We start from the raw sequence: 23,430 nt of genomic DNA on the forward strand, positions 1-23,430 counted from the left end.
AGACCTAAATGTAAGGCCAGTCACTATAAAACTCTTAGAGGAAAACATAGGCAGAACACTCTATGACATACATCACAGCAAGATCCTTTTTGACCCACCTCCTAGAGAAATGGAAATAAAAACAAAAATAAACAAATGGGACCTAATGAAAGTTAAAAGCTTTTGCACAGCAAAGGAAACCATAAACAAGACCAAAAGACACCCCTCAGAATGGGTGAAAATATTTGCAAATGAAGCAACTGACAAAGGATTAATCTTCAAAATTTACAAGCAGCTTGTGCAGTTCAATATCAAAAAAACAAACAACCCAATCCAAAAATGGGCATAATACCTAAATAGACATTTCTCCAAAGATGATATACAGATTGCCAACAAACACATGAAAGTATGTTCAACATCACTAATGATTAGAGAAATGCAAATCAAAACTACAATGAGGTATCTCCTCACACCAGTCAGAATGGCCATCATCAAAATATCTACAAACAATAAATGCTGGAGAGGGTGCAGAGGAAAGGGAACCCTCTTGCACTGTTGGTGGGAATGTAAATTGATACAGCCACTATGGACAACAGTGTGGAGGTTCCTTAAAAAACTAAAAATAGAACTACCATACGACCTAGGAATCCCACTACTGGGCATATACCCTGAGAAAACCGTAATTCAAAAAGAGTCATGTACCACAATGTTCATTACAGCTCTATTTACAATAGCCAGGACATGGAAGCAACCTAAATGTCCATCAACAGATGAATGGATAAAGAAGATGTGGCACATATATACAATGGAATATTACTCAGCCATAAAAAGAAACAAAATTGAGTTATTTGTAGTGAGGTGGATAGAGTTTGTCATACAGAGTGAAGTAAGTCAGAAAAAGAAAAACAAATACCGTATGCTAACATATATATATATGGCATCTAAAAAAAAAGGTTCTGAACAACCTAGGGGCAGGACAGGAATAAAGACACAGATGTAAAGAATGGACTTGAGGACACAGGGAGGGGGAAGTGTAAGCTGGGACGAAGTGACAGAGTGGCATGGACATATATACACTACCAAATGTAAAATAAATAAGTAGTGGGAAGCAGCTGCATAACACAGGGAGATCAACTCAGCGCTTTATGACCACCTAGAGGGGTGGGATAGGAAGGATGGGAGGGAGATGCAAGACGGAGGAGATATGAGGATATATGTATATGTATAGCTGATTCACTTTGTTATAAAGCAGAAAATAACACACTATTGTAAAGCAATTTTACCCCAATAAAAATTTAAAAAAAATTATCCCCATGTTTCTTCATTAGGCCTTGTTATATTATATTATATTATATCAATTATATTATATTTTATTTTATTTTATGTTATATATATACACATATAAAACTACCACCACCTCATAGGTGTTCAATAAATGTTAATGAATCCCTGAAGCAACACAAAATCATTAGGTAAGTTTTCTTATTAGATCAACAAGAGGTTCTTTGAATTGGTCCTTAAAATGGCCAGAAAATCTGGCTTATATATGACCTGATTTATCTTTGGATAACTAACAACATCCCAGACTCATCATGTGTTTAATGAGAGGCAGGAGGTGCATTGCTTTCCTGGAACAGCTTAATAAAGTCCTCAGTGTATGATACTAAAAGGGAAGATGAGAAAATGAATAAATAAATGCTTGCCAAGTGCAAGAAGCTCTGGAGAAAAAAGAAGTTGCATAATAATATAATGGCTGTGGGTCACGCATGGCCAGAATTTTTCTCCTTTAGTCATTGAGGGAACTCAATCTTTGCCAGTAAACAGGTACACTATCTCTACAGCTTTTGTGAGATTGAATTAGGCAGGAGACTCAGATTATTTCCATTCTGCAGATGGGGAAACTGAGGCATGACATAGGCATAGATTTTTCCCTATGCCACATACCAATGAAGTGGTGCATATAATAAAAATAGCTACTGGTTGTGAAGAATCTACTATGTCCCCTCGCTCTTAGGTTTATTATAAACATTATCGCTAATTTTCACATCTACCCTGGGAGGTAAATATTAGCAAATTGAAGTTCAGAGGGGTTAAGTGACTTGCCAAAGGTCACAGAGTGATTAAGGTTTGGGATCATCCTGTATGATTCCGGAGTCCATGCTCTTTGCACTACATCAAGACCAGGCATTCTGACCTCTAGCCTAGAAGATTGCACTGTGGGATAGGGAAACGGTACCGGCTTTTGAAAAACCTGTGATTAAGTTTCAGGATTTCAGAGAGCAGTGCACAGGACATGGTTGAAGGTGAATTTAGCCTCAGGTGAATGCTGCTGCAAAGCCAGTTGTTTCTGGTTTAACGAATGTGATTAAGTTGCAGTGGGAAGTGGGTTCGAGAGGAAGAGTTTCAGGGCCCTGCTCTGGCTCAGTGGAATAAATAGGGCAGGGATCCAGCCCTCAGCTGGAAAGAGGAGCCTCTCGCTTGAGTGTCCTGCAGAGAGGAGCAGGAGAGAGAGGCTGTAAGCTAGTGTGGTCTCGGGGAAAGCGTGGACTGCACAGCCAGACAGGCTAGGTTTCAGCCTTCTTTCTGACATTCTCCAGGGTGTGCCTCGGGTATGTTCCTTCACCTAGCTGAGCCACTGCTTCCCAGTTGGGAAATCAGAGACATTCTGATCATTTTCACAGCAAGGTGATGATGATTACAAGAACTTATGATTAAGAGGCCAATCTCAGAGCAGGTAGTTTGACCTTCCAGCTCTGGGATGGCTGGGACTCAGAAAGCAATCAGAAAGCCAAGCTGCTTCACTGGGGGATGAGGTGACCCAGGGCAGCCCAGGCTGGTTTGTAGTTACCAGCATAGGCCAGACCTTGCCTTTACTGCCCTACAGGAAGGAATAGGTCATGGTTCCGGTTCACTAGCTGGTACGAGGTAGTTTCTACCAGGCTAGCGTAGAAGAATGAAGCAGTGAGAACAGGAATTGCTCAAGGTGAGATTATGTCCCGGGAAAACAGCACCAGGCCGCCTTGCTCTGCCCAGAAAGCAGCAACCTGCAAGGTGGAGCTACAGAGTCCTCGGGTATGGGAAGCGGTAGGAGAGAAATTGTCTACTTCTCGAGGCCACTTTCAGGCCTCTGATACATCACCCACACCTTTGAGCAGAGTGTGAAAATGGCACCCAGCCCTGCCAGATCCCCCTCCTTGTATTTTGCCTGATGAACAGCAGGCTCTCAGGGGCACAGCTTTAGAAGAGTGAGAGTTCTCCAAGTCCAGACTAAATGGAGCCCACATGGCACCAGGGCCTTGGCATTTATTATTCCTGGGGAGACTTGAGCTCTCCTGTGATTTGCAGTTAATATGGTGAACTGTTTCTCACTTGTCAGCAACCTTGACTGAGTGCCTGCTCTCTGCAGAGCACAGCTGCACAGACGGACTTAGAGTCCTGCCTTTGAAGCACACAGTATGGAATGGGAGCCTGAGCCAGGGCTTACTAACTGAAGGGCTTTGAACTCCCTGCATTTTTGCCCCATCTGTAAAATTGGAATAGTGTTAATATAACCTGATGCAAATGAACAAATGCATTTTCAGATACTTTCTCTAACGCCTGGCACTTGTTAGATGCTCCATAAATGCTACCAATACAGTGAATAGTAGAATAGTTGTATTCTCAATGTGGTCACACTGAAAAGCAAAGGAAATAATGATAGAATGAAATGCACAGATTGCATGACTAGAAAGAAACATGGGCTGCAGAATTATGGAGAATGACCTTAAAAGCATTTTTTTCAGACAGATGGCCACACTGTCACTGACGAAAGTCAGTCAGCTCTAAGGGGGCCTCGGCTTTAGTGCTGCATTTTGTATGAGAAGGATTTTTAACTTAGTTATCATATGGCTCAGGGGTGTGGGTGATAATTTCGTTCATTCCACAGATATTTTTACTGCCTCCCATGTACAAAGTTTTCAAAGTAAAACAACTGCCACATCCAGACTAGAGTGATTGGAATTATTTGGGTCAAAACTGAAAAGAAGGTAGTTTTCCCTGTGCGTTTTCAACTGGTTCTTTCAGCATTCCCTTTCCGCCGGGTGTCTTCTCCCCCAGCACATCCCATCTCAGCACAAGTGTCCTTAGTCATCTCTTAGGGTATCCCTCTCTTCCGGATGTCAGTCAGAACTTACCTGTCCTTGCTCATTGTCTTTGGTTTTTCCAGACCCAGCCTCGGCTAACTATGAGAAATTGAACTGGGAGACCACATTTCACATCATATTAATGATTACAATCCCATTATAGTCTTAACCATCTGAGAAATATTTACAGCATAAACAGGGACGGGTTGGGGACTGTACACGCTGGCCCAAGGAACAGAATCTAATAGGACTTCAGACACTGCAACAGGAAGAGGAGGTATGTACAGATATTTTTGCTTCCTACTCTGTCATTTTTTTGGCCAAAAGATGGGAAGAAGGAAGCAAAACATTTGCAGAAAGAACAATGGGCCAGATGCTGACTTGGGCTTTGGAAATATGTAAATGAATAAGACAGTCTGAACACGTTTTAAGTAGAAAAAAGGATGTGATTTGGAAGGTGCTAAGATACCTAATACTTTTTTCCTCCCAATAGAGCTTTTAGCCATGTTATGATTGTGACATTTTCTTAATATTTCCCCCTGTGTTGAAATCTCCTATGCTTGTCGCCTCTCACCACCCACCTAACTCATTTCCTGTTTGACCTCTTGCATCAATCCTTAAAATGCTCCAGGTCACAAAGTAGACGTTTAAAAGGGAATTTGTGATTGTACTGACACAGTGCTTCTGCTAAGTGGTCAACCCTTAAGTTTGTTTTCCTGGCATTTTAATAAAATGGTCACATCAGCGTGGTTCCTTCAATCAGGCCTATAATAAGGCTTCACAGGTGAATATTAGTTCTTATCAAAATGTGATTATTTGTTTATATTTACAGTCTAGGGTCAATTTTTTTTTCCCCCTGGGGAAATACCTTTGAAATCATAAGTCAAGTAGAAAGTCTGGTTCATTAAGAAAATTTAATTTTATTTACAAATATACAGAAAGGAACCTAAGGCTTATCTGAAGTTGTTTGATTAAAATGTTATAATACTGTATGGGTTAAAATTCAGAAAATATCAGATTTTTAAATTTTTAACCTGATACTCTCTAGAATATTGAATTTAAAATTAGGTCTTTAAAGGCAGAAGCAGTGCCCTGTGGTTTATCCTCTCTTGGTAGCAAGCAATTCATAGTCATAAAATATTAGGAAAGAATCCTCTGGAGCAGGGACCCATGGTCTGTGGTTGGATTCAAGGTGTCCATAACGTCCCTGAAAATGTATGTTAAAAGTCTAATGTATGCAGTTTCTTCTGGAAGGAAGGTTTAGTGTTTTCATCAGATTCTCAAAGTTGTCTATGATCTTTAGAATGCTAAGAATCACAATCTTGGAGATAAGCTACACCGACCTCCTCATTTTACCGGTTGGGAAACTGCCCACTCCCTCCCAAACTTGTACGGTTAAGCAACTTGCCTGAGAGTCTGCATGAGCGCAAGGCAGATCCCAGGCATAGACGAAAGTCTGTGGACTTCAGGAGCCTAAGAATTAGAACCATCTGCACTAACACCAGTATCTTCTGGATCTTTTAGGCAAACGAAAGATACTAAGTTTAGTTTTAAAAAATATTATTTTTCACCGTAATTGTAAATGGCTCATTAACATTGAGGAGCTGGAATTGTATCAGTGAAACCCTGCATCATTTAGGTTTACTGGCATCCAGTTTGGCTCTGATTCAGGACAGAGGCTGCATACGTGCTGGAATAAACACCCCCTCCCTCCCTTTCTCCTGCGCTGCATCCTGCTCGCATGTTTGGTGCCGTTGGCAAGTATTTGGTCTCTTCTGATGAAGCCCTGGAGTTGAGGGATGCTGTCTGCTTTTGTTTCATGGAAAATTACTGCCATATCTCGCCCTGATATCTGAAACCTCATACCATGGTTCTCATCCAACAGGTCTGTCAGGTGTGAGGTGTTTGCACAACAGTTTCTTGGACTATAAGGAGAAGATAAAATTTCCCAGACGAGGAGGAAGTGATATGAGTGGAAACCTGCAGAGCTTTAATTCCCATCTCTCCTCTCCTCACCTCGTCCCCACCCCTCTCAGAGTCTGTCAGTACGATGCTATCTGCATACATACTACAAGCTGTACAGGGTCCATAAATCGTAGTTTTAAGTGATCCACCATTTAATATTTATTCTACTCAGTGTGTCAACTGATTTGTCTTTAGCTGAGTGAGGGTAAATAAAGTTGAATTTGAAAAGTTAAACTGCCAGGAGTTGGGCTTCCCTGGTGGCGCAGTGGTTGAGAGTCCGCCTGCCGATGCAGGGGATGCAGGTTCGTGCCCCGGTCCGGGAAGATCTCCACGTGCTGCGGAGCGGCTGGGCCCGTGAGCCATGGCCGCTGAGCCTGCGGGTCTGGAGCCTGTGCTCCGCAACGGGAGAGGCCACAACAGTGAGAGGCCCGTGTACCGAAGGAAAAAAAAAAAAAACTGTCAGGAGTTGAGTGACCTTGATTCCCTTTCCTGGCAAACCTGGGAAAAATTGCCCAATTCATCGATCTCGATGCTCTCCAAATAACTTGTTTAATATCATTACTCATATTTTTCTCAGTTATTTTTCCTGTAAAATGGAATTTTTACTTGTGTGTTTCAATCACTTCTCACCCTCAATCAATTTCCTGACCACCCATGTCAGGGCGACTGTTAAATTTGGTTTGTTTCTTACCATTTTAGTTGTTGCTGGGGAGACACGGCACCTCTCTTCCTAGGTATCGCGTTTGGCAGAAGGAGTTTTCTGTTTTAATTCATCATTTCAGTTCAGCTCAACAATGGCTTTTGAGCCTTTACTATGTACCCACACTGACTCTGAGGAACTCATGGCTGAAACAAGCAGTCCTTGTCTTCAAGAAGCACACAACTTTGTGTGGGAGTCTCGTGTAAGCTGCTAATTTTAACACATGGCAGCATGACAATTTCATGCTAAAAAGAAATACGGGCAATGTGTTATGGCAGCTCAAAGCAATGACATCTGAGTTGTGTGATCAGAAAACTCTTCAGAGAGGAGGCTGCATGTGAGTTGAGCTTTTTTTTTTGCCTAAAATAGTCAACGGGTATCTTTTGTTGAATGCCTACTATGAAACATTGTGCATTTTCTCCTTTCATACTCACAACAATCCTATGAAGTAGATACTATTATCCCTATGTTACAACTGGGCAAACACAAACGTAGAGTTCAAATAACCAACTGCCAAAGGCAGTTCTTCTTGCTGACTCCAGAATCCCTCACCTCACCACTCTACCACGCACCTGCTTATTTGAGTAAGTTCTCTAATCAGCAGGAGTTGAAAGCATCCCAGGCTGCACCTCTATGTCTACTGGGTGAGCAGTGGAAATGGAGTGTCAGAGGACAGGACTGTGCAGCCTAGAAAAGAGGATAGGGATTGTCCTCAACTCCTGAGTGGTTCCTCTGAGCCAGGCACTGCCTGAGCACTTCACAGACTCAATTATCATCTCATCCTCATAATACATTTGAGAACTGGATATTATTATGCCAATTTTTATAATTGAGGAGACTCAGAGAGTTATGTTTACTTACTTGAGGCTTCATGGAATATTGGAGGGCAGAGATTTGATCTCAAGTCCTGATGATTCCTTTCCAACCTCTCTAATCCACTAGGGGAAGAGTAGGCTCCACAAAACTGATCAAAGACTCCTGGGCTTTTGACCGTAAGTATACCTTCACCTACCTTTCTCCAACCCAGGACTAGAAAGTAAATGAAAAAAAAAAAAAAAAAGCCTAGATTCCTTTCATCAAATTGCCTTCCTTTTGTGAGCTGGATTATAAATTGGCGATTAGGAAGAAAAGGGAGTAGATTAGTTCTCACCATAATCTCCCAAGATGAATACTGATTTCCTTATTTTACAATGAAAGAATTTGTACTCAGAGAGTGAAGAAACTTTGTCATGTCGATGAAAATTCAATTAGCTGTCAAGAAGAAAAAGAAAGAATTTTATTCCAGTCAAACTGAGGATTATAACCGGGGAGGCAAGTTCTCAGAAAGCTCTGAGAACTGTTCCGCTTGTTAGAAGTCAAAGGCATAGTCATGTACATTTTCGAGACAAAGGATCATACATCAGAATGACATACTGACATTTTACATAAAGTTTACCAAGGATATATAGTCCAGGTAAGTACGTACAAAGCAAGCAGCAAGTCACCATGACTCCCTACAGACCTGGGAAAGAACACTATTCTTTGGAGAAGTTACATTGCTAGTGTGAGAAGAAAGAAAACAAAAATTGATCTTTATGGTTGAACAGGCACTCCTGTCTTTGAGGAGCTGTGGTTAATGTGTAATGCAGATGCACACTGCACACCAGGGAGGGAGGAGGCCCAAATAAACACACAGAGAGAATTTTATGTTTAATTTTTTCTTGTCCTGCCTTAAAATGGAAACTTTATTTCATCAGTCAAAATTAGATAGCAATTATTAGAAGCAGGAGGGATGAATGCATCATTGTTTGATATTTATGGAGAATATCAAGATGTAAAACAATTTGTATTCAGATATTTATCCCTGGCCTTTTCTGGACTATTCTTTTAAAGGATTCAAAGTCAAAATTTGTAGATAGATCTCCTTCCTCAAAGTTTGTATTTGGGGTATTCTAGTCCTTGTGGGGTTTGAGGAACTTTGCACTGGTTTACCATAAATGTTGAAAAATTCTCCTTTGCCTTTCTCTCATGAAGTCTTCTTGGAGCAGACCCCATCTGAGGCCACATTCACAGATCTGGATTATCTCTCCAAAGGAGGTAAGGGAGAATCCCAAGATTCCAGCACCCTAGGGAGACTCTGGGTGCTCCTTTCAGTTGTGTCAAATTCCCACCTTTGCAACTTGTTCTATTCAGGAAGTCAAAGGTAAATCTTGTCCAGAAAACAGATTGGGAATCCCTTTGACTTGTCCTGATGTATGTGAGTCAGGCTTCTCCACTAGGCCATACAATCTCTGTCCCTGGAGATCTTCCTGAGCAAAGAAAACTGACGTCTCACAGACCTGCACACTTACATCAGTATGTCTAACTGTGGCACACACTTTCATACTCATGATTTTGAATGTCATCTTTGCACTCTTTGAAGGACAACTTTTCCCAGTTTTTCAAAGGGGGTGACTGATGCTGAGAAAGAAACTTGCCCAAGGTCGCTCAGCTGGTGCAGATAATCTGTTTTAAAGTCTGGTGGAACACAAAGCTTTGCTCTCTCCGCAAATGGAACAAGTTGCAAACGTGGGCATTTGGACGGAGTGATATGAGTGCTGAGGGTAGAAAGTTGGTGGAGAGAAGTGGGGCTGGCTTCACATTGAAGAAGGAACCACATTGACGCTTCCCAACATCCCTCAACTGAAAGGAACATTTTTCTCCCACTGGGTAGCTAAGGGCCACAAGCAACTGGAGACAGATGTCCAGCGCTGAGGACAGTCACCATGTTTCAGAATTGCCCTTGTATTGAATCCAGGCGCTTATCATTTATATCAGCCAGGTCCCGGCAAGAAACAGGTACATATTCAAGAGGAATGACTGGAGAGAATAAATGAAAGAACCATGTGCAAAGGTGTGAACAGGATTAAAGGTGAACACCCAGGTCAGCTACACTAGAAACAGTTGAAATACTGCCCCCAGGCCTGAAGGGGCAGGGAAAGGGTGATGTTACTGGAACCTAGTCTTAGAAGAGGGGACAGCCAACAGAAGCTGAGGCTTCATGGAGAGAAACCCAGTCACTGCCTACCAGGGCTTGGCAGCGAAATTACTATTTTGCCCCTTTCTTCTCATCCTTTAATATTCCCCTGGTGCCTCCCACTGGCCAAGCCTAATGAGGACCTGAGGGCCGGAGGGCACTTTCACGCAGTGCATTATGCTTCTCAGGGCCCCCGGCAGGAAAGAGAAGTACTCTGGAAAGTGAAATGAAGAATATCTGTCACATCACCTTGCAAGACCATAACTCATTAATTTTTTTAATACCAGCCTCTCTTCAAGCACTTTCTACATACTGTCTCATTTAATTTTGTGTAGATTAAAAGTAAAGTATGTGCATATATGTATGAGTGCATGAATGTGGGCACACCCATGCATGCACACAGATACACACACACACACACACACAGCCTGCATGGCTTTGGCAATTCAATCAGTGCTTCTGCTTAGGTGAAGCAACCCCACCGTCCAAGAGGGTTGAATTATTTTGGTAGATGTTAATATTGCAGCATTTTAAAAAGCTGGGTTAGGAAATAGCAGTCATTAGCGTCCAGCGTGCTTGGCTCCAGGCTATTGACAGGGAGGGGAGGAAGGTTGGGCTGCAGCCTTTGCTGTGGTTCTCAGTTCTTCTCTGTCACTGTCTGCATGGGCGGTGTGTGAGCAGGAAGCCAGGGTGGGCTCCGTGAAAACAGGATTATAGTGCAAAGCCCTCACCGCAGCCCGCGTGCCATGGAGCCAGGGACACACCTGGACCCGGACCAGCAGCTGGGTAGTTGGCAGAGGGAGCCTTGCGTGGTCTGCCTCACTCACTCGGGGAACGATATGAAATCAGACTCATTCTCAGGGAATGAACATGCACCTAACCCTGTGGTTCTAGACTTTGTTATGCATGAAAGTCACGGTGGGAGTGGGGGTGGGGGAGCTCATTAAAAACAGATTCCAGGGCCCCGTCCCCAGGGATTGCACTTCAGTAGGGTTGATGGGGCCCCAGGAATCTGCCTTTAGCACATTTTTCCATAAATATGATGCAGGTGGTCTGTGGACCTCACTTTGAGAAATGCTGATTTGGAGTGGTCATGTGTTTTTAGAGTTGGGAGAGACAATAGGTTTCCTAGGTGACCAAGTCCATCATCTGCAGGCCAGAAAGGTTAAGTGAGTGTACAACCCCAAGGGAAGTACAAGTGCGTCCCTGTGGGAATGAGAGCAAGAGAGTGAATCTTAGTTAAGGTAGTCAGGCAAGATCAGAGGAAGCGGCAGACAGACAGTGCTGGGGAAGCAACTGGCAGAGACAGTGGAAATACTGTCTCCCTGGAGAGGAAAGTCACCTTCAGGGAGGCTCCTGCCCCTGCCTGCTTCAGAATGGGCTTGTTAAATGTGCACGAGCTACAGGACACATTCGTCGAGTCTCACGATGCCAAGTCCTCCACAGCCCTGAGAAACCCGGCAGGGGTGATGGGACTGACTGTCAGAGCAATGTGGGGTGCTTCAGACCCTCAGTTTGGAAGTGGGAGACATGGGTTGAGATCCAGACCCTGTCACCCAATATGTCTGTAAGTTGGGCCATTACTTCTCAAAGCCTCCATTTCCAAACTGGTAAAGTGGAAATAATAAGGCCAGCTTTCCCGCCTCCAATCAACGCAAGGATGAACTGATTCATGCTACAGCCCTGCCAGTGGAAGAGACTAAATATTTACTGAGTGCCTACTAGCTGCGAGATCATGTGGATTATATGCATAGCTTTAAGCATTTAAAAGCCGATTTCAAATTAGGAAATGTGACTTGGAATGACACCACGTCAGTGCTTTCTGAATGAATTATTTTCTTTTTTTCCTCATCTGTATCCATATCTTTCCAACGGGACATTCCTTTCAGCAGTGCTCTCTAGCAGATCATTAGCTCTTGATTACATGTATTCTGATTTCAACATGTTGTTTCACTTACAAGCACATAATCTATTTACTAAAGTGATATTTCCAGCAGCCTCCGTGTCTCTGGGCTTCATTCATCCTCACAGATCCCCAAATACTAATTCGGCACTTAGACCTACCAGCTTCCTTCCATGAGCGTCTCAGAACAAACATGGCTTGGCTCTCCCTTCCCAACCTTGGTTCCAGTGCACGTGAAGGCCTCCTTCTCCACCGTGAAGGCGCTTCCTCCTGCCTGCTGCTTCCGGAACTCCTAAATTCTCCTCCCTCACTCTCTGCCTTCATTGCTCAGCCCTGCAACTCACTCTCAGTGACCTCTGCCATCCACACTCATCACATGGACTAACGGAGCCCCTGAGGGTGGTGAAACAACACCCTCCCAGTTTTGCTCCTTCCCAGGCTAATTCTGCCAGTCACATCTCTGCACAAGGATACTCAGCTGCCTGCAGAGCCCTGGGCTGCTCATCACACCGATTGGCCTAACGATCCCCTCCGCTCCAGTGTCTAGTGTTTTTCTGAGGTGATAATGACAACCTACATTTGTGTCCAGCATTATAATTTACAAAGGCTTTGCCAGACCACAATTTGATATGATTCTCACAATCATCGCATGGTGGCTATTATCTCTCGTTTTACAGATAATAAAACAGGTTTGTCTAACTCAGTGGTTCTCAACCAGAGATGATTTTATTCCCCAGGGAATGTGTGGCAATGTCTGGAGGTATTTTTGGTTATCACATTTTGGAGAGGGGAGACCTACTGGCACCTAGTGGATAGAGGCCAGGGATGCTGTTAAACATCCTATAATGTACAGGACAGTCTCCACAACAAGGAATTATCTGGCTCAAGGTATCAATAGTGTCAAGCAAGATATTCTGGTCTAATGTCATTTCATTTACTTGTTGAACCAGGATTCTAACCCAGATATTTGGAGTCCAGGAGCCCCCGCTCTTTTTAGCATCGTGTGCCACGGCTTTCAGGTCCTGCCACTACCTTGGTTAATATCATCTCCTCATTAAGAGAAGAAGACTGATGAACTCCATGAAGTTCCCTTGGTGCTTTGTGCTAGCTATGAAAATTATGGTCATTATTAAATCTCTCTGAACCTAATTTTCCTCAACCATAAAATGGTTAGCCTAGAACTATTGGAAGATTAACTGGTCTGTCACATGTAAAGCACATGGTTGAGTATCCAGCACACAGTAGGTGCACTTTATTCTACCCCTCCCAATCTTCTCTCCTCTCTCTTCTTAACTTCAGCTCTTCCTGAACTTCTTTAACTTTCTCTGCTGCCTGCAGTATGAGCATTTTTAACATTTTAGCTCTCAAGTCTAGTTTCAAATGGCAAAAATGTGGGTTCCATCATAGGAAAGAAAAGGATCACACAAAGAGATGCAAGCTTGAGGAAGAGGAGGACAGACTGGGTATACCAGGGCTATTCAAGACCTTCCTCAGCTAAACAGTGAAGCTGGCAAATATTCTTGTTTGGAGGAAAATATGAACGGTTCAGCAGACACTTGCCGTCTTTCCTGAGAGTACATATATAAAGACCCTGTACTTTGGCCACATAGCACTGCAGCCAAATCCTAATTATACACAGAAGTTAAAAGGGAAAAAAGAAAGTGCTCCCAAATGGAATCCTCCAATAATTTCCAGTCAATATTTTAGGTTAAGTATCTGTTCATCTGGGGCTACCACCTTCTCCCAGGCACTAGGATGAGCCATGCCTTCTGCCTTTCCAATAGCTTGTCCACGGAGCCAACAGGTCTTATCCAGATTGCTCTAGTAGGTGTAGATCTGCTCTAGAGTGACATTGTGAGTATATACTGTTTTAACTCGCAATGTACAACAGGATCTGCCCCAATCCTAAACTAACTCGCTCAGAGGGATGTGTTGATTCGAAGGCCTTTGGGGAGGCTCCCCGTTGAAATCAGGCCAAACAGCATATTCAGAATTTCTCAAGAAGGGATTCTATGCCTGAGGAGGCTTCCAGGTAGGAGTGGATCCAGGTTCTAAAAAGTCTCAACAGAGCAGCTGTGGCTTTCCATAGCTTTCCGAAGAACCTAGGCCTAATAGCAAGTATGGGTGAGGATGTAGAGAAATTGAAACACTCATACCCAGCTGGTAGGAATGTAGAACGGTGCAGCTGCTTTGGAAAGCGGCCTAGCAGTTCCTCAAAAAGTTAAAAACAGAGTTACCAGATAGCTCCAAAACTCCAGTCTTAGGTACACATCCAAGGGAAATGAAAACATATGGCCACACAAAAACTTGCATGTAAATGTTCATAGCAACATTGTTCATAGCCAAAAGGTGGAAACAACTCAAATGTCCATCAATTTATGATGGATAAATATCATGCGGTATGTCCATACAGTGGAATATTGTTTGGCAAAAAAAAAAATAAATGAAGTACTGACACATGCTATAACATGGAAGAAGCTTGAAAAAACGCTAACTAAAAAAACGATCACAAAAGGCCACATATTGAATGATTCCTTTTGTATGAAATATCCAGAAGAGACAAATCCACAGAGACAGAAAGTAATTTTGTGGTTACCTAGGGCTAAAGGTTGAGGAAAAATGGAGAGTGATTGCTAATGGGTACAGAATTTCTTGTTGGATGATAAAAATGTTCTAAAATTGATTGTGGTGATGGTGGTAGAACTCTATGAATATACCAAAAGTCATTGAATTATATACCTTCAATGGTGACTCGTATGGTGTACGAAGTATATCTCAATAAAGCTATTAGAAGGAGGAGAAGGAGAAGAAAGAAAAGGAGACAAAAAGGAAAAGGAAGAAGAATCATCAAGGCATTGGAATACTCATTGGCAGAGTCTCTCCAAAACATCTCAAGTTCATTACTACTAGGAAATGAGACAGTCCAGTGATTATGCTGTGGGCTCTGGAATAAGTATGATTGAGCTGGGGTCAGATAGGCGTTAGCGTGACTGTGTTACTCCTTACCAAGTGACTCCTGAAATTGAGGTAGAGTTTTCTGAGATAACTTGTGTGTAGTGGTTCTACAGCCTGCATCAGGTCACCTGGAGGGCTTGTAAAAATGAATCTTGCTGGGCGGCGCCCCAGAATGCCTGATTCAGTAGGTCTGGAGTCGGGCCAGAGAATTTGAGTTTCTAACAAGTTTTCAGGTGATGCTGATGCTGCGGTCCCTAGAACCGCACTTTGAAAACTACTGATCTAATACTGAGTTCTTGACGTTCCCCAGGGCCTACTGAGCATACTTTGCCAACAACAGCAGAAATTCATAGTGCAAATTAATTAGTATGTGTGATTTAATATTAATAACCATATCAATATTTTATTTGGCGATTATTATTATTTTCTTTTTTTTTGCGGTACACGGGCCTCTCACTGTTGTGGCCTCTTCCATTGTGGAGCACAGGCTCCGGACACGCAGGCTCAGCGGCCATGGCTCACGGGCCCATCCGCTCCGCGGCATGTGGGACCTTCCCAGACCGGGACACGAACCTGTGTCCCCTGCATCGGCAGGCGGACTCTCAACCACTGTGCCACCAGGGAGGCCCGGCAATTATTTCTAAATGTTGATATATAATTAGTGGACTGCAGTTTTGATGAAATGATGAAAGGAATCACAGTCTAGGAATCAGAAGACCTGGGGGTCATGCCCTTCCGGCCCTGGGAATTTGAACCAAAAAAGTTCCTGACCACAGTTTCCTCACCTGTGAAAAACAAATCCCAATAATGCCTCACTAATATATACAAGGCTGTGAGAAAGATAATATGATAACCTAGTTGAAAATGCATGGCAAATTGCATATGCGTTAAACGTACATTCTTAATGTCTGCTCAGGACAACCAGTCTCTGGGAAACCTCCAGCAATGGGCTGCAAGTCCTCAGTTTCTAGAATCCCCTGAGACACTGCATGAGTTAGGATGCTATCAACTCTAAGTAACAAGAATCTATACCCAAACTAGACTAAACTCTAAAGATGTTTACTTGTGCACATTACAGGGTGTCTAGCCATGGAAGCTGTAAACTGTAAGATAAAAGAGGTCTGCAGAGAATGGGGAACAGGAAGGGCCTGGAAATTGTTGGGAAATGAACGTGTGATCAAGATGAGTGTTTACAATGATTTGCATTGTCTCTTGGAGCTCTTTAAATCTTAAGACATATCCAGAATGCAGGATATAACTCATGAGCAAAAGGATGATCCGTTTTAAAACCTCTACAGTAGTGGTTCTCAACCTTGGCTGTACATGCAAATCATACAGGAAGGTTTTAAAGGATACTCTTGTCTGGGCCTGGTTCAAAAGCTTCTGATCTCATGGATCTGGGGTGAGACTCAGACACTGGTGTCTTTCAAAAGTTCCCCAGGTAATTCTTAAGCGCTGACAGGGTTGAGAATAATTGCTCCAGCATATCATAAACAAAAGTGGTTGCCCTAAGCTTGGAGGACTCCAGTTGCCAGCACTGGGGCGTTACTTAGGGATAGGAGTGATAGGACAGTGGTCCCTAATCTTTTTGGCACCAGGAACCGGTTTCAAGGAAGACAGTTTTTCCGCGGACCGGCGGGGGAGGGGAGCGGGGGAGCTGGGAATGGTTTCGGGATTATTCAAGTGCTTTATATTTATTGTGCACTTTATTTCTATTATTATTACATTGTAATATATAATGAAATAATTATACAACTCACCATAATGCTGACAGGAGGTGGAGCTCAGGTGGTAATGAGAGCAGTGAGAAGCAGCTGTAAACACAGATGAATCTTCGCTCACTCACCCGCCATTCACCTCCTGCTGTGTGGCCAGGTTCCTAACAGGCTGCAGACCGGTACAGTCCGCAGCGCAGGGGTTGGGGACCCCTGTTATTGGAGAAGGTGGTACTAAAACAAACTGGGACTCATGCTTATTCAGCCCAGAGCCTCTTCCCCTCCCTTTGATAACTACATCCTCAGAGCAAATTACACGCTCGACACACACACAAATACACACACATGTTTGCTTTCCTCCCATGTGTAACTTTCTCCTTCAAGGTTACCTTAATTTAGACTGAATGCCGTCTGGTAAATGTGCTATAAATTGACAAGGGGTGGACTTCATAGTGTGATTTTTTTCCCCTGGATCCACTTTCCTCTAGGAAAGTGGTTCTTAAACTTTGGTGTGAATAAGAATCACGTGGAAGAATTTTTTAATGTAGATACCTGGGCATCACCTGTGAGGTTATGATTTAGTAGGTCTGGAGCCCAGGAATCTGCATTTTAACAATCTTCACAGGAGCTTGAGAAATCATTGGTCTACAACCACAATTTTAAGAAACTTCCTGAGGGACAGCCCTGATGAAAAATGGGAAATACTACCCACCTAGGAGATGCCCAAAGGGCTCAAGAAATTTGAACAGCTAAATCACCAAAGAAAACAGACAGATGACCAATAAACACATGAAAAGATGCTCAAAATCATTAGTCATTATGGAAATGCAAATCAAAACCTCACTGAAATACTACTGGAAACCTAGTAACTTGTTAAAATGGTTAAAATAAAAGAAACTGCAATTTTTCTGGGAGGGATGCACTATAGTTCAGCACTTGAGAAATCAGGTAGTTTCTTACAAAGTTAAATATACACTTAATCCAGTACTCTCACTCCTAGGTATTTGCCCAAAGGAAATAAAAATTTCTTCTCACAAAAACCTATTCATGGACGTTTATAGTAGTTTTATTCATAACTACTAAACACTGGGAAAGAAAAACAAATGTCTTTCAACTGGTAAATGTATAAGCAGTCTGTAGTACAGCCATACCATAGAATACCACTCAACAGTGTATAGGAATGAACTATTGACACTAACACACAACAATATGGATGGATCCAGAAAGCATTTCTCCTAGTGAAAGGAGCCAGACAAAAGGCAACATATTGTATGATTCCATCTATTTGACATCCTGGAAAAGGCAAAACTACAGTGACGGAAAGTAGATCAGTGGTTACCAGGGGCTGGGTGTTGGGAAGGATTTGACTACCAAAGGGCATAAGGGGACTAGAGGGTTGAGGGAACTGTTCTGTGTCTTGATTATGGTACTGGTTGAACGACTGTATGCTGAATATAGAAGAGATGAATTTTATTATATGTAAGTTATACCTCATTAAAAAGAAAACTCAACACAGAGGGGAAAACCACAGAAGGATAAAAAGTGGCTTTATTCAAATTAAACTCATGACGTATTTGTCAGCCGAGCATGGTTTCTAGGTATAGATGGGTCCAATTTCAGCAGCTCAGAAGGATGTTTAAATGTAGTAATAATGCCCAACTTATCTCTCCAGGGGCCCATAGTACTTCCATATATGACTTAAAAATTCTCAGAGTAGCCTGCAAACTGGCATTCCATGCTTATAACTCAGGGTTAAAAGATGTTGGGCTGAGAACTTAAAGTAGGTATCTAGCCTTGCAGAAATGTGAATAACTCTGACCCTTCAACCTATTATTTTGGTGTTTTGAAATCACTTTCTGCATATTTGTGTGGTCCTGGAAGGCTGGTTTGGAGAACAAATACAGGGGTTTGTTAGTGGTGGGGTGGGGGGGGGGGTAGGGAAGAGAGAAGTGAAGTGCTAAGAGATGAGGGACAAATTTGCTCCTTTTTTCAAGTGAATGTTTCTGAGGTGTGTGAAGCCATTTGCTTTTATAATCTATCTGCTAAGTTGTTCCTCCTCTAGGGAGTTTCTTCCATTTGCATGTTCCTTACGTTTTCTTAGAATTCCACCTTAAAACACACTGAATGTACTTATGGCCAATATCTCGGCGCTGAAAAGTTTTGCTTAAACGATGACACACTGCAGTTGGAGCCTGCTTGCTCGCCCACATCTGGAAGCCACATGTCAGCAGCAGCTGTATAAAACCAGCAGCCCAGCAGACATAGGGTGACATTTTTTGCCAGAAACCCAGACAGCATGGACCTCACTCTTCTGTGGGTGCTTCTGCCACTGGTCACCGTGACCTGGGGGCAGTATGAAGACTATGGGTACCCATATCAGCAGTACCAAGACTATAGTGATGATGGGTGGGTGAATCTGCACCGGCAGGGCTTCAGCTACCAGTGTCCCCATGGGCAGGTGGTGGTGGCCGTGAGGAGCATCTTCAACAAGAAGGAAGGTTCTGACAGACAGTGGAACTACGCCTGCATGCCCACACCTCAGAGCCTGGGGGAGCCTACAGAATGCTGGTGGGAGGAGATCAACAGGGCTGGAATGGAATGGTAAGAGCCAGCGGGCTGCACACGGCCGGTATTATCGCAGCATATCCCTCTCACTGGGGGATGCTTGGTGCTCAGGGAACAGCACTTACTAGAGACTGGGCAAGTTCTACCAGGAACCTTTCCATTGCATGCTCTGGGTGGGGCAGGGTCACTGCTGAGCAGACCGCATTACAGGACAAAAACCCAGAATGGGGGGGGTGTCCATGGCAGATGGACTCTTCTGTGGTTCTGTTCCTTCCAGAAGCAGCCCTACTCTCAGTTTGGTCCAGGACTAGTAGGGGTCTGCGAAACGTTTACCAGTTCGCCAAAAGTTAAGTACAGAAATTCAAAGTATTTACGGAACTTTATAGCAATTTAACATTATTGTGACATCCAAGTGACATTTTAGTTTGGTAGTAATTTATTTTGACTGTTTTACAAAAGTATTGGTACCCAATAGTTTGGGGAAAATAAACAGTGGGACGTTCACCACAGACAGTTTGAGAAATATTGATACAGAGCAAACGAGTGGGGAGAGGGGTCAAAGAAGCTTAGGCAAAGAGAAGTGAAATTAAATAGCTCTCTCCTGCCCCGATTAAATGTGCTCTCTCAGTTTTGAGTACCAAGGTCCTTCTCTCTGTCTGAATTTAAAATGGGTTTCATTGCTGGGAAATAGTTTACTAAAGTCTTTTGGGGAGAAGGACTGTTCTCTTCTGACTGGACTCTACCATGGTTAATGACATGGAAATGGTCTGAGCCTGTGTCTTCACTGTGGGGTGTGACTGTCTCACCCTAGTATTTGGTCAGAGCCCATCCTAGGAGCTATGGTCTGTGAGGCCAGTTAATCACAGCAGCCAGGATGAAAGCAGGACCCCTGGGTGGGTCGGAGGAATGGGTGGAAGCAGACCCTGTGGAAGGCTGGCCTGGGGAAGAGGAAGCCCAGCAGGCAGGCTGCTGTTACGGTAACTGTAGAGAGAAGATTCTTTGAGGACTCCCAGCATGCATGGGGTGTAATGGGGGTTAGGGATGGTCAAGCACAAAACTCTGAGGGTCACTCCAGCAGCACACAGAACAATGATGGGAGATCGAGAGGAAAAGACTGATGGGTGGAGGGGACCTCTCAGTAATAAAAACAGTGGCCATTGATTGAGTGCTTACCCTGAGCAAGCACCATGCTGGGGGATTTCTATGCATTATCTCATTTAATGCTCAAAACAAATCTCTAAGTCATTTTATAGGTAGATAGAACGCAGTCTAGAGATCGGGGTTTCCTCAGCCGGGAAGTGGTAGAGCAAGGATTTGGATTCAGTGAGTCTCAGCTCCAAAGTGTATGTGCTTAGCCCTGGTGATGGGTGAGACAGACTTGAGAGTCTGCTCCCTCTGCCCATTGTGGGCTCAGTCAGCACAGCCAGGGCCACAGGACTGGACTCAGGGCAGTTCTTCATCCTGAGGACGGAGGGCTCTGCAAATCACAGCAGAAGCCAGCCCTGGAGGGATTGGACCAGCTTGTTTACTACCATGACTGAGGAGGGGCTCAGCCAGCCTGTGGAAGGGATGGGAAGAGGGTCACACAGGCAGCTTCAGGTCAGGGGCCCCATTATTGGGCCTTTCTCATCCCCCTCACTGCCTCTAGTGAGCAGATTTAATTATCCAAACCCCCTTCTGACAGATGGTTGACTCCGAATCCAGCCTCACCTCAATGACTGACAGTCTCCAGTGGTTCCCTGTAGCCAGGCCAGTTGCCTGGCACAGAGCATGGGGATGCCCAAATTACAACCGTCTGTCTAGTCCTCCAACTTAGGGGGCTATTATGTGGGTGGGGCCCCTTTCTAATGTTCCCCTTGTAGAGCCACAGCAAAACACACTCAGATGATTTCTTAAGCCCCAAAGGAAGAGCCCTGGGCTGTGAATCAGGAGGCCTGGATTTAGATCCTGGTTCTAAAGACAACTTGCTGGGTGACCTTGAACCACGGGTTCAGCTCTCTAGGCTCCCACCACATTTGGAAAGTGAGCAGTCAGACTGCATGATCTCGCAAGGTTCCGTGGCTCCAGTTCTCTTTCCTCTGCTTGGCTCTGAAAAGACAGTTGGATTTTTCTTTCATTCTGTTGATTCTTGTGTTTACCCCTGCTAGGGAGAGAAGACAAATTATGTTTAGTTTCAAACTTGCCAGAGTGTGACTGGTTTGTCATTAACTCCCAAACTGTTTGAAGAAAAGTATGAGAGGGAGTAGAAATTATATGATTTTGTTTGACCAATGCAAGTCGAATGAGAGACTTACAGGCACGATCTCTCTTCCACCTTCTCTTCTTCCACATTTTTGAGTATGCAGAGTCAAGTGATATTTTTTTTTCTTTCTCCCTTTCCACCCTCTGTTCTCTCATCTCCTCCTCCATTAATCACAGAGTAAAAAATGTACAAACATGAAAAACAGTAGGACTCAGCTGTCCTAAGACTGATCTCAATTATTCCAGAGGCATTTTTGTTGGATGATTATTGCTTTGAGTTTAGACTCCAGTCTCAGTGAAAAATCTGGAAGGAAAGAAATTGCTCATAAACTGGGAAGCAGTTATATCTTCCCGTTGGCTGCAGGGTCTTAATCTGTTCCGGAGGAAGAGTTGACAGTTTTGTGCAATTTGGCTGCCTTGTATAACTACATTAGCTTTCAGGCTTATTTTAAGAGGGGACGAGGAATCTTGAACACAGATGTGACAACAGTACATAGGGTCTGCTAAAGACACTTGCTAACTGGAGCACAGTCTTTAAAAAGTGCTTCCGTCATGGCTGAGTGACTTGTAACACTGCTGTTTTGCTAGGGTTTCTCTGTTGAAAATCACTTCTTCAGTTGGCAGATTCTGAAGTGTGCATGCTGGTCCCTCACTAACAACTGCTTGGAGGCTTTACCTGGGTTCCATGAGTGGCATTTTGCCATCTCAGAGCATGCCTCAGTTGTTCTTGGGGAGTATTCTCAAACCTGGGTTGACCCAGGCTGCAGGACATGTGGGTCCTGTGTGGAACAGGATGAAACTGGAATTTTGTAGTGAGGCTGAGCTGGAGTGTGGTGGAAGGGGCTCTGGTCTTAGAATCAGGAAACTTTGACTTGCAGCTCCTGTTTCTATCATCTCTGAGCTCTGTGGTCTTGGGCATTCAGTTTCTCATTCTGGAAAAAAAGAAAAGAGTGTGACACCCACCTCACAAGCTGTTAGAGGGTGTTACCATGATGCTTACAGGAGAAAGTGTAGGAGAACTCTAAAACAAATCTAAATCTAAAACAAATTCTTGGCACATCATGGACAGTCAATAGAGATTTTGTGTATCTGAAATTTGATGAGGCTAATTTGAGGCAAACCAGCTTTACATGGAGTCTGAATTCAGAAGAAGAGCATTCAGTATATTGACATCCACTTTTTCCCCAGGGCTTCAAAGAATTCCCAAGAAGATATTTCAAAATGGTAGCTTGTTTTAGAGCTAATTATTTGAATTTATGAATTTACCAAAGATAAGTCGCATGATAGAGAAGAGGAAACCATGTTACTTCCACAACATTCCAAAATCATGAGCTACTCCAAATTTTGGCAGTTTTATCCTTGGCTAAGGTACAAGCCCACATAAGAGCATATAATTCAGCCTGTTAGGCTGAAGTAGCCATAGATGAAGGTACTGCCTCAACAATATCAAAAGAAGTTGCAATAGCATACTGAGCACAACATTTGCCATTGTCACCTTTTAAATAAGAACTACTAGTGAACCATGAATAGTCAACATTACCCAAAGAATTTCCTACAGATCATTTACAAGGAGTCAGTAGGTGATCCATCAGTGTTAAGAAGTCAAGAGGAACTTCATCAGTGACAGAGGGGAGAAGAGTAGCAGAATTAAGATTATTACAACATAAAAGAGTGATGTGAGGAACAGCTAACGAAAGGACTTCTTATGAAGTGAGGCAGCTGAGAAATGTTGAGTGTGATGAGAATTTTCAGGAGAGCTTCTACTGAAATGGTGAAATGGTCCTGGACAAACCTCAACTCTAAGTCCTTAGGTTTTCTCACCAGTAAAATAAGAGCATTACAGGGACTAGTTAAGGGACAGTGAGGCCTTGAGCCTTGTAATCTTCTAAGATGGTTTTTATGTCTTGAAGGACTTCTTTACTTACAGGATGTTGATTAATTCTGGGAAGAGGTTTTAAGAGATCTATCTGAATCTTGATGGGAGGTGGGCTGTGACTTTTTCCAATATCAGCTGTAGATTTTGCCCATAAGGAGGGTGGTAGTTGATTCAATAGGGGTAGATGATCAGTGTTTCCAGAATAAACTCTGGTACCATCAAAAACAAAGCAAATAAAAGATGTCAAAGAGTCATTTAATTCACCTGGTTGGCTGCTTGGATAACTACTGTCAATTCTAGAATTGCTTTCTCCTTTGGGGAGAAAGAAAATTCTATATACTTCTCTAAGAAGTCTTGACCTAATAAATGGATGGGCAGAGAAACTAAGGAGAAAGGGGTATGTGTCTTTCAAAGG

At 43.3% G+C, this 23,430-nt stretch overlaps 1 protein-coding gene and 1 long non-coding RNA gene across 2 annotated transcripts in view; one reads left to right on the forward strand and one right to left on the reverse strand.

Moving 5' to 3' along the window:
• The first annotated feature begins 18,527 nt into the window (after positions 1 to 18,527).
• DPT (dermatopontin) overlaps positions 18,528 to 23,430 on the forward strand; it is a 38,237-nt gene continuing 33,334 nt past the window's right edge. The window contains exon 1 of the mRNA XM_004269732.3: positions 18,528 to 18,934. Within this exon, the coding sequence (XP_004269780.1) occupies positions 18,630 to 18,934 (305 nt within the window). The 5' untranslated portion in view covers positions 18,528 to 18,629. The remainder of the gene's footprint in view (positions 18,935 to 23,430) is intronic.
• The window catches only part of LOC125965643 (uncharacterized), a 35,497-nt gene continuing 33,259 nt past the window's right edge, over positions 21,193 to 23,430 (reverse strand). The window contains exon 3 of the long non-coding RNA XR_007479815.1: positions 21,193 to 22,071. This is a non-coding gene — a long non-coding RNA (uncharacterized LOC125965643). The remainder of the gene's footprint in view (positions 22,072 to 23,430) is intronic.

Source organism: Orcinus orca, chromosome 1, assembly GCF_937001465.1.
Source record: "Orcinus orca chromosome 1, mOrcOrc1.1, whole genome shotgun sequence".
Taxonomy (NCBI): Eukaryota; Metazoa; Chordata; class Mammalia; order Artiodactyla; family Delphinidae; genus Orcinus; species Orcinus orca.